Source organism: Artemia franciscana, chromosome 17 (genome assembly GCF_032884065.1).
Source record: "Artemia franciscana chromosome 17, ASM3288406v1, whole genome shotgun sequence".
NCBI classification, from domain to species: domain Eukaryota; kingdom Metazoa; phylum Arthropoda; class Branchiopoda; order Anostraca; family Artemiidae; genus Artemia; species Artemia franciscana.
The window spans coordinates 38192222-38204717 of NC_088879.1; the positions used below are offsets into that span (position 1 = coordinate 38192222).

The following is a 12496-nucleotide window of genomic DNA, read 5'->3' on the forward strand; positions in this document are numbered from 1 at the left end:
GGCTGCAAATTTGTTTTAATAATAAAACTTGTATTTCCAATAAAAAGACTTCATTCTTTAGATTTCTTATTCCGGGATAAAACTTCGATGCGCAATCATTTAAGCAATTTAAGCATCTTGTAGCCTATGTTCATAGGTATGTTCGTTCAAGAATGACTTTAATATAAGTGCAATATTCTTTGTAGTGAAGAAGAAAAAAACAGTTTATTATGTGGAAAGTTTTACCCGACTCAAAATACTAGAAAGGTTTTCATACTCCAACTGGTTAACACTTCATTGCATTGAGAGGGATCCATTTTGATTCCTAATATAGACATAAAATTTTTGGAATGCAAAGGTTTCCTGAGAAAAACGTCTTGAAATTAAATGAAATTTCAAAAAGAAAAAAGAGAAAATGTCTTTTAAACGTCTTGAAATGTCTTGAAACGTTTTGAAAAACGTTGAAGAAAACTGTCTTTAAATACCATAGTTTGAGATTTTTTTTTTCGGTCGCAAATTCCTTGCAGCGAGTAAAGTTTAGAGGCCAAGGCGTTAGAACGCGTTTTTGGGTGATAGGTCTGCTGCTATTTTTGATATTAAAAATATATACGCGGTATATTATTAAGATGTAAATAAGATATACTGTTATACAAAATGTTTAATCCTTGAAAGAACACAAAATTTTTAGCAGTTATACATGGCGTTTATCTTTGCAGCATCGACATCAGTTAAGCCTTCATCGTTACCAAGAGGTGTCCCCTCGGGCTGAAAAAAAGTATTCACAATATATAATTACACATGCATATATAAATGTACAAAAATAAATTTTTTAATTGTAACATCAACTGACCACATTTACAACAACTGATGATTCATTACAGTGCCAAATAGCGCTGGAAAGATGGAGCTCTGCTAGCTCCTCCTCACCTTTGATTTTTTTTTCTTTTTCATAGCTTCCCTAACTTCTTGAAAATGACCTGTTTTTTGTTTGATGTCAGCTATATTGTCAATGAGGCAATCAACAACCAATTGCTTTGGATTATTATCTTAATTAGTAAAATACAATCTAATCATATTAACCTGTATGTTGCTATTATCCTAAACCGTGAAATTAATTTAAAAAACAAATATTTCCGAGGGTTGTAAAGAGCGAAGTTGAAACGAACAAAAATTATTTCTTCGCAGCCTATCTAACATACATCAATAAAACTAATTGAAGTAAATGAACTGGTGATAGTTCCCTTTGTTTGTAGGATTACAGAAAACTAACGCTTTACTGAAACCACAAAAGCAAAGTGTAAAAAACAAGAATATTGACTTAGGAGTCTAAAGTAAATACGTAGCCTCACCACAGCAAACTAATCTATAACGATTTTCATAGTCCTACAGGAGCTGTGGTATCAGTAGCTTTCAGTATACAATGAAAATTATCTTAAAAACTAAGGCATAAAAATAACAAGTTTAAAGTCATTAAACAGCATATAAAATAATGGATTGATTTATCCGGTAACATCTTGGTCTCACCTAGTATTACTTGAAATGAAGAACATATCAACCGTAATATGAACTCTGGAAATCCAGTTATTTCTCTCTATATAACGGAGAATTTTAAGTTGTGATACAAATTCTAAAGCGAGTCTGTAGTGATACTTCGAACTTGTCTACAAAAATAATGATGAAATGTCCTTTTTGAGATCCAAAACGACAGTCAATCATTGAATTGAGCTTCTTGTACAGAATTGATGCCAAATTAAACGAAAAAATAAATAAAGCAACAACTTAAAAATGCTTTACTTTTATTATGTTGAAAGTGTCCTTAAAAGGTTTACTTTTAACGTACCAAAACTCCTATATTGTTTTGTATTTTCAATAAAGTGCTAGATTTTTGTAATCCTACAAACATAGGGAAATATCACCAGTTGATTTATTTGCAATAGTTTGATTAATATATGGTAGATAGGCTGTGAAGTAAATAATTTTTGTTCGTGTTAAGTTTCAACTTCGCTCTTTACTTCTCTCGGAAAAATTTTGTTTTTTCAAATTAATCTTTGCCCATTTTGATTAAAATTTAATTTACAAAAAACACTGCTATAATCTCTTTTATTTATACGGAATAATTTTTGTTCGTTTTATGTTGTAATGTTGGTCCTTAGCTTTAGCTGAAAACTAATTTTTTTTATATCGTTTCTAATCACCTCCCATCTAGGGGAGATAAAACACCTCAACTCTTATTAAGAAGCTGAACTAAGAAGCCGCACAAGAATTGAAGGAAAAAATAAGTTTAGAGTGGAAAAAAACATAGTGTCATTTGTTTTTGTAAAAAAAAAATAAATAAAAACGAAGAAATAGATCTTTAATTATTTTTTTTAACTAAATTTAGTAGCACTTAAGAAAGTAGCTCCAGGCGAGTAGCTACGACACAAGAGGCTAACTGAGCGGACAAGTTTTTGTATCGACAAACTTGTGGAAAATTTTGCTAGCTCAACAGAAATGTGCCTTTAGGCTTAGGGATTAATTTGTCATGTCTCTAAACAAAAAGCCAATCATGACTCAGAAATGAATGGAAATTTCAAAAAAAAGATCATTTCTTGTGTAGGTACGATATATGGTATTATAAACTAAGTTTATTTTCATTTAAAAAATTTTGTGAAGAACTACCTGAATTCTCCTAGAGAATTATTTTCATTTGTCTTTCTTGTTTTTGGATGCACAATCTTACGTATGGAGAGAACATGGAGAGAACATTACGGTGAAATTGTCAAGTAAATAATTTGAATAAGTAAGTATAACAATAAGTAATTCTTCTTTTAATATACAAGTTTGAGTGGTTCCAGAACCACATGCCTACACTTCCGTAACCACTAGGAGGCAGGGGGTTGGGTCAGGGGTGTATGTTGCTATAGGGCAGAGGAAGAACTTTCCCTCCCAGACCTCAGTTTTCCTCCAGATCCCAGTTAACCCCTCCCCCTCTCCCAGCTGAAATTTAGTGTCTCCAAAAATGTTGTCAAAACTAAGATAAGCTATCCACTGAAACAGGTCATTTTTTTAGTAGATCTTTACCTATTTTATTACTTCACGGCTCTTTTTCAGTATTCTCTATCATTTTCGCTTGATTGGGAAAATTGGCTCCAACGTTGACCCTCCCACCCCACAGGATTTTGACGAAATTAAGCCACTTGTTGGGGTATGGATTTAGTGATCTATTCAGAATGTTGTTGCAAACTATGGACTGGATGACATCTATTCCCTTTTAAATCAAAATACTTGAACAAATACCTCCCTGGGACATGCATTAACAAATGAGTGCATCACATTTACAAAAACAGTGAAATTGTCTGAAAATGATCGTATAGAAGGGAGAAAACCATGCTTGAAAAAAAAATCAAGGGTCGAACGCAAGCCACTGTAATTGGAAGTCGAACGCTGTACGAACGGAGTCACACCTCTAATAATCTAATTTGATATATTAGAGATTGTACCTTAATAGTGTAGCTTATTAAGGAGGCTTGGAAGAGGAACATACAGGAAGTGTTCTTGCAAACTTCCAATTAAGGGTTTTGAACCATATTTATTACAATGATGATATTGTTTTATACTTCAAGGCTTTTCTGATTAAGAATTGACATCAAAAGTTCTGCTTTTAGTGCTATATCACACGTACAGATGGTAAAATTGATAAACGTCACGTACATATGAGCAATTAGCCTTCAAATGAGCATTAAACATCACTCTAAAAAGTTCTTTATCCCCACTAACCCCAACTTTTCCACTTGAGACATGGCATCAAAAATGCCATTTTTAGTGCCATTTGGAACTTGCTGATGGTGAAATTTATAGGAAGGACGTAGAAAGGGGCATGATTTTTTTATTAAGGGGGGGGGGGGCAACTGCCCCCTGAATTCCCGACTTTACAACCCCAGACTCCATTTTGCCCCCGCAGCTGAAACTTAGTTTCTGCAAAAAAAGAACCTTGTCAAACCAGTAGCGTCGTTAAAACCCTTGCTCGTTTTAAGCTTCAAATTCGCTCTTTACTTCGACCAGAAATTTTTTTTTTATTAATTCCAGCTCGTTTTTAATGTAAAAAAAACTAAAAAATAGTGGTCCATTGCACTTCCTCATTAAAATTTATGCAAATATACCGCTTTTGAAGTCTTAACCAAGGAAATAGTTAATTTACTTCCTATACAAGCTCAGCGTAACATCAACCAGGGAGAATTTTGCTCTTGTTGGCAGGTCTAGTGCTTGAATTACATCATAGTGAGAAACAAGCTCGACTGTTTTCAATATCTAAGTTAGATTATGGTAAGTTAACTTTACGTTTTAAGCAAAATTAAGCAATTATTCATTACTTGGTCTGCACCATCCCATAGGGCAGTACCGAAGAATTCAGACCTACAGAGATCTAAAAACCTAAAATCCCAAGTATTGAATGGTATTAGCCTTTTGTTGCTATTTAAAGTAGTTCCAGTGGTGCTGATCATGGGGGGGGGGGGAATTTGACTCCTGGATTTTTCTCCATCCCTTGATTTCAAAATAAATATTTTTTTGGTATCTTCATTGAAAAAAGAAGAAACAAAAGTACCCCCTCCTTAGATTTTGTATAAGTATAGAATTTAGGTGGTTGAGAAGGAAATATGTTAAAAAACAATACTTAGACTTACTTTATAATGCGTAGAAATATTGTAGTTGCACATTTTGATTGCAGCTCCACTATAGTTTACCCATAGTTAACCCCCCTCAAGTATGCAAATGTATAGCCCAAATTATATATTTTCCGTGTATTTTGCCATGCGTCACTCTGGTTTCAATCCGTGAAATTAAATAAAAAGATATTAAACATAAAAATTGAATAAAGAAAAACAATTTTTGTTTGTAATAAAAGCAGACGCTGTGTGTGTATATATGACAGTTTATGATTGCCTTATTACGTTGAATTTATAAGAAGGTTAGTTTATAAAGAAGCCCATAATTAGCTCTTTATTATGTCCTTGATCCAGCCCGGCCGTTTTATTCCACATATATCATCCTAGTTGCACTTTTAGAGTGCCATATGATAGTTTATGACCGCTTTATCGAGTCTAATTTATAAGAAAGATAATCTATTAGAATTAGCCATGTTCCAGTGCCTTGATAGCAACGAAGAAATAAAGAGGACATATTGCTCCTGCCTGTGCAAAAAAAATAATTTTTTCTTGTTGTTCAAGGAGGTGTGTTATCATTTTCCTGTATAATGTTTAAACAATTGCAATTTAAAGGGTGGATTTGCTCAGAAGCTATTTTCAAATCACATGCAACTGACTGATGCAATGCCCAGGGCTATTGAAGTAGCGCTTGGTTCAATTGTCAGAATTAATATTCAGTGATGCGCGAGGGAGCTGAAGGAAGTGGAAGGGAGATGAGCACTTTAATATCAAAGTAAAGTTGGCAAAAAAGGCCGATTTTATACGAAAGTTTTAACTGCGTAAAACTTTCGGATATACAAAATTCTTCGCTGTCCCATTGTCTGTGCATATATATAGATTGTCAGGTTTACCGATTCTTGAGCACGCAAAATATTATTGTCCATGGGAAAAACAATCCGTATTCAGATCTATGCTCCATTTTTTGAATGATTGACCTTGAGCTTTGTTGATGGTGATTGCAAATGCTAATCGGATTGGGAATTGCAATCTTTTAAATTGAAAAGGCAGATCTGTTGGAATCATGGGAATGCGAGCAAAGGGATCAGCCTCACCCCCGAAATGTCCTGTCAAGATTGTTGCCTCTATTACGTTTTCCATTGTTTTTTTTTTTTTACGGCAAGTCGCCATCGTAGGATTAGTGGTATTTTCTCTTTGAACCGCAAGCATTAATATTAAATATGACGTCATGTATTAAAATGACAGCTTCCTTATATTGTAATGACGTCATATTGAATATAACCTTTTTTTTCTTTTTTTTTCTTTTTTTTTAGTACAGACATACAATTAGACAGACAAATATTATATTTTTATATGCAGAGAGAATCTGCTGTCTTTTCATATTAAAGTCTTTTCCACCATATTTGATTATTAAAGCAAGTCTGGTTTCTAACAACAATATCTACTAAGCTTCAAACTTTTTGTTTTCTTTTTTAAGGATTTTGAATTTTTGTATTCCCTTGTTAAAATATATACAAATATTTTTGTAATTACCAGTGTTTTGCTGTTTAAGCAATTTAACGTCTTTAACTATTGTAGTCATTTCAAAGATATTTGATTATTCAAGCAAATCTGATTTTTAACAACGATATTTGCTAAGCTTCAATTTTTGGTTTTCTTTTTTAAGGCTTTTGAATTTTTTTAATCCTTTGTTAAAATATATACAAATATTTTTGGAATTACCAGTGTTTTGCTGTTTAAACAATTTAATGTCTTTAAATATTGTAGTCATTTCAAAGATATTTGATTATTCAAGCAAATCCGATTTTTAACAACGATGTTTACTAAGCTTCAAACTTTTGGTTTTCTTTTTTTAAGGTTTTTAATTGTTGTAATCCCTTGTTTATATACAAATATTTTTGCAATTACCAGTTTTTTGCTCTATACGCAATTTAATGCCTTTTCATGGCTTTATCCTTTCAAAGATGTTTAGGCTATTGAAGTAAGTCCGATTTCTAACCACGATTTTTACTAAGCTTCAAACTTTTGGTTGTCTTTTTTAAGATTTTTGAATTGTTGTAATCTTTTCAAAATATATACAAATATCTTTGCAATTACCAGTTTTTTACTCTTTAAAAAATTTAATGTAAACTTCTCCAGGGATAAAAATCTTTAGTTTTTTCACATAAGTGTGGAAAACTTCTACATTAGTGTGGAAAAGAGGCCAATCTCCCTGAAAAAAATTAAATTGCATAGTTTTTGTTTTATCCTTTCAACTTTCTGACTTTCAGAAGGTTTTCTGAAGGTTTTTGTTTTATCCGCTAAATAGACAAAATTAGAAACATTTCTAATTTTGACTATAAATATTTAATCAATATAAATAATTGTGGAGAGACTCAACTGTAAATATTCTACAAGCTTAACCCCTGGATTTGTAAGAAAAAAACTTTTTTTTGGTATTTCTAGTGAAAATCGTCTGTTTTTGGAATTTTAATTTTGAAATAATTTAAAAAAAATTACTCCTTCTTTCATTTTGAAAAATGTTTTGTCCCCTTCCAAAAAGAACGTTCTTTAATGGGCCCCATTGGCGATGAAGACAGCGAAATTACCTTTGAAACTATAGTAGGTTCTCCATTGTTACTGAAGGCGTATTCCGAGTAATGCATAACACTGCCCCAGTCGTATGGTTGTCCAAAAGCAGTAATACGATCCTCCTCATATTTGTCGAAGTTATTGAGCTTATCTGAAAAATTAAATTATAAGTAATAACAATTAGGGTTGATATAATTTATTTCTTTTTGTATTGCTAAATCATAAATTTTGAGATATATTTTAATGCTGTCATTTCTTAGTTTGGCCTTTTTGGCTTTCACAACAGATAGTTAGTTTGACTTTTGAATAATACCTCATTTGTAGAACCTCAAATAAAGAACTTGGGAGTGTCTATATTTGCAAGCATCAGATGCCAATTTTGTATATTATTCATCATATCTATATGACGTTAAATCGTACAAAATAGCACGATACTAAAGAGCTGTATTTTTAGAGTAAACTTTAGTATCTTAGTTAAAAAGTTACGTGAGTAATTCAACCCTATTTAACTACATTCTCTTCAGCTAAATCCCCGATACTCAAAAGCAACCCCCATACAATTATAACCGATGGGAATCAGCCCCCGTTTAATACAGCCTCTATTCAATTCAAACCACTCAACCCGTCTGCTTCCACTCAAGCCCCGTTTAATCCAACTGCATACAACTCAACCCTCTATAAGCCAATCCCAAATCAAATTATCTTCATGTATCTCAAACCCATTGAAACCAACCCCGTTTAATTTAACCCTGTGCAGCTCGACCTTCGTTTAGTGTCACCCTCATTCAAATCAATACCATTCGACTGAGTCCAATTAAACTAGATTTTGGTAAAAAAAAAAAGTTACTTCAGCCTTTGTTTGCAGACCCATCCCCTAAGCTTACTCTAACGCCGGACCCGGGTTCTCAGGGCTCTTTTATCCCCGGATTCAATGAGGGCTCTCAGCCCTCATTAAAATCAATCCTATTTATCTTACCCCCATTTAACTCAACCCCTATTCAATGCAAAACAATTCAAGTCCAGTAAGACCCAAATCTTGTTCAAAACAAAGTCATTCAAAGAAACCCCCTACACCTATTAATTGGTATTAATTGGTATTAATTTCCAAGCCAAAATTTAGACAAACTATTCAATTTACCATCTAAATCTCTTTCCAAAAAATGATAGCTATCCACATTTTTAGCCAAATTGTGTCCATATTTTCTCAATAATATATCCATAATATGTCCATCTTGACACCTCAGAAACTGGAACTATTTTTACCACTTGTGCTTTTAACCAAAAGACGCTTTGTAAACCTCTGTCAAGGTGGCCAGTTAACATCAAATATAATGAAAACAAAAGAAATCAATTCATTACATCCATACAGAATAAAACTCAAAAAACATGTAAACAGTAAAAAACTACTTGTTGGAACATAAGGGTCATCCTCCAACGAGAATTCCATTTGAAAGGCATGATTGGCATAAGGGTCAACATTTTTCAGAGTACTTCTTGCGTATGTTATAAGATGCCATCACGATGTCAAGCGACGTTCCAGAACGCCAGAAAAGTTGGGCTGACCTCTAGTCAATTTTGAATCTTAAAAAAGACGCTAAAACTTTCAATTTCCAATCAAATGAGCTCTTTTTCTACGACAACTCCATTATACGAAGTGCCATGGCAAAAGAAAAAAAAAAGACAGAATAAATAAATAATAAATTGAACCCACATCGCTTTTTACTTCACATTTCTGGTCATTTTGTGTTTTAATTATTACAGGAATTTATATCTGCTGAATTTATTTCTGGATTGTTATATGTTATTTGGAATATTTTGAACAAAATGGTTATCTCACAATTTTTAGCAGATATTTAGGGGAAAAGAGGGCATAAGTGTGGGCTAGTCACCCTCCAATTACTTTTGACTCTGAAAAGGGAACCAAAACTTTCATTTTTCCAATCTAATGAGCCTCCTCTAAAGTTTACACAGCCACACCTTCCATAAAAACCTTACATGCCCTTGGGATATAACTTATAACCATTACCCAGCCTCTGGGAGGTTGTGTCAACCCCAAAGGCCTTATTATATGATGTTTGTGATCTTTTCTGAAAAAAAGGCTATCTCAAAATTTGTATCGGATAAACTTTTGGGGAGAAGAGGACGTGGAAGGAGGGGCTAGTTATCCTCTGATCATTTTGACTCTTAAAAAGGGCATAAAAACTTTCTCATAAATATTCCACTCAGGCTCTAGTGCCAATGACAAAATGCAAAGCTGACGCTAAAGCTGTTTGTAAAAGTTTTATCAGCTGGCCTTTAGCCTGATTCGACTTTCTTACAAGGCGTTTTCACTGGGAATTTACAGGCCAAGGTCGAAGGGATCAAAGAGAGAAAAGGGGCCATTCTTGAAACGGTAAATTGATAAATTAGGAATTTCATAGAATTATATACTATAGTAGTAAAAATATAATAATAATAACAAATTTTGTTGCAAATCATAATATACAAAAGCACACAACTGACGAAGTAGGAAACAAATGACAGAGTACTGATTAGATAGTATTTTTCCGTGGGTACAAAACGAAAAGTCACACATGCTATCTAGTGAACCTGGAAGAATTGTATCATATTTTCTTAGGTAGCGCTGCATGAACTTTCCGGCTTTTCTCGCCTTCAACACTAGTGCCAACGCAAATGGTGCTTATTTAACGTATGACATTTGACTTATAGAAAATCACCACGAGAGTACTTTATTCTCAAAATATTTTTTATGGCTTAGTCCAAAGGAAGGAATTTAAATATTTCAGTAATAAATGAGACCATACAATCGTGAGATCGTATTGGGGTAATTTAAATCTAAATGCCATCCCTCGTCACGTTCGGGAGCCGTCTTAATTACAAACAGTTGAAGAAAGACAGAATACACAAAAGAAAATAAATACTTCTTAATACTAAATCTTAGAATTTTTCAGGCCTTACGGAACGTTTTGAAGGAAAGATTATTCACCAAAAATATAACATTCAGCGATAAAAAAAAGGCTGTTTTTGACGAAGATTATTCGTCAAAATATTAGGTTCTGCGATAAAAAAAAAAGGCTGTTTTTTGAAGCAATGGGACGTTCCTCTTCTGGAGAAAAAATCTAGTAAGTTTTGAAAGAATCGGCCGTTTGAAGTGTAAAAATTTTAAATGTCACACCATGTGAACACGATTACTGACTTGATCACAATTGTTTAAGGGTAAATGCTTCTCTTTGACACATTAAGTGTGGAAGGAAATAAAAAAAGGATGCAATTTTGAAACATTTCACAGTTATCTTCTTAGCACCGCGTACGAATATTTTATATTCTCTGACAAACTACTACTACTACTACTAACAACTAACCGCAGCACCAATCCACCTGAGGCCAACGCAGCTACACACGCTCTTCCTCTATCCCAATCTATTCAAAGCCTTCCTCTTTACACCCTCCCAGGAAGTTCCCATTTCCTTTTAATCTTTCTTTATGACATCCTCTCACCCCAAGGGAGGACGACCTGCATTTTGTTTAGCCCAAGATGGTTGGCCGAAAAGGACGATTTTCTGCTATCGGTCATCCTTCATCCATAGAACGTGGCCTAGCCATCTCAACCTTTCTTTCATTATAGCCTTAGAAAGTGGGATTGAACCTTATTTTTCGTCTGTTTGAAATACAGTCAGTCAGCGGGTACCCAGAACAATCCGTAGGCAATATCTCTGGACAACATCCGCTTTTCGGAGTACCCATGCTTCAGAGCCATATTTGACCACTGTCATCAATATAGCTTCCAATATTCTAATCTTGGTTTGCAGACTTATCTTTCTATTCAACCTGTGAAAAAACACCCTGAGCCTTGGCTATTCTACTTTTAACATCTTCACTGCTCCCACCGTCTTTACTAATAATACTACCAAGATAAGTGAAGCTGCCCACCTGATCAATCTGTTTTTTACCGAACGTCATCGTTTCAGCTTCACTTATTTGTAGCCTTAGTGACTTGTTCTTCTTAAAATTAATTTTCAAACATATTCTAGCACCCTGAACTCGCAAAACCTCTAAAAGTTCATTCGTCTTGCTCACACTTTCATTTAGGATGCTGAAATCATCAGTAAAATCCATGTCCGGGAGAGTTTTTCCTCCCCATTTGATTCCGTGGTCTCCTATTACCTTTCCTGTACTCCTTAAGACACAGTCCATCTAAATAATCCATATAAAGGGGGATGAAACACAACCCTGCTTAAATCCTGGTTTAGTACAAAACCAGCTGCTAACCTATTTACTACCTAAACTGCAACAGTGTTATCCTCGTACATAGCACTAATCACTTTAATGTATTGGTATACAATACAAGGATAAGACCTTTGCTAAAGCTCTTCTATCAACAGAATCGAACGCTTGCCCATGATCTATAAAACCGAGGACCAAAGGTGTTAGATAACTCAAGCACTTCTCAATTATTAACCTAAGAGCGAAAATTTGGTCGACACATTCTCTACCTTTTTTAAAACCACACTATTCTTTTCTTAAGAATTTGTCTACAGCATCTTTCAGTCTAAAAATTATCATATTACTAAGTAATTTGCCACCTACAAAGACACGTCTAATACCTCGATAATTACAACACTCCCTCTTACCACCTTTCTTATACAGTGAAAATCCTTAGGTATTTTTCAAAAATCATATTCAAATCTTTGGTAACTTATTTCTAACCTCAGAGTAAGAAACTCATTTACCATACTATCAGCATCTAGAGCCATATTATTTTTAATCCTTTTAGTAGTGTTGCTAATTCTTCCTCACAAAAGAAATCTTCCCTCACATACAATGCATCTAAAACTTTTTAATTTTCTTTTATATCTTTTCCCGAAAAGCTATCTCGGTGTAGCACATTTTAAAAATGTTCCGCCCATCGCTCTTTAATTCTTTCCTTATTGCCAATTGTGACCCCGTTCCTATCTTTAACTAGGACAAGTCCGGCTTGACTGCTCCCTCTAAATTTAATAGCATACCAGTAGAATATTTTATAATTATGCCGTCTAGCTGCATCTTTCAGATCCTTGACAATTTTATCCATGGCCTCCACTTCTCACCTCCTCAGTTCATATTTTAATGCTTTCTCCGCTTTCTTAACATTCGTTTTGTTTTCATATGATCTATCACTCAGGTAATTCTTGTACAAGTCTCTTCTCCTCTTTATTAAACATAAAGCGTTTTCACTAATATTCCTAGCTGCCGTCCTAACTTTCTTCCTTAAAACACCATCAGCAACTTCCAAACTGTTTTTCTAAAAGTACTCCAAACATTTTCCA

At 33.9% G+C, this 12496-nt stretch overlaps 1 protein-coding gene across 1 annotated transcript in view; it reads right to left on the reverse strand.

The window, feature by feature from the left end:
* Positions 1 to 619: 619 nt before the first annotated feature.
* LOC136037576 (zinc metalloproteinase nas-7-like) overlaps positions 620 to 12496 on the reverse strand; it is a 29071-nt gene continuing 17194 nt past the window's right edge. The window contains exons 4-5 of the mRNA XM_065720297.1: positions 7208 to 7341; positions 620 to 744 (exon numbers count right to left, since the gene is read on the reverse strand). Coding sequence (XP_065576369.1) covers positions 664 to 744; positions 7208 to 7341 — 215 coding nt within the window. The 3' untranslated portion in view covers positions 620 to 663. The remainder of the gene's footprint in view (positions 745 to 7207; positions 7342 to 12496) is intronic.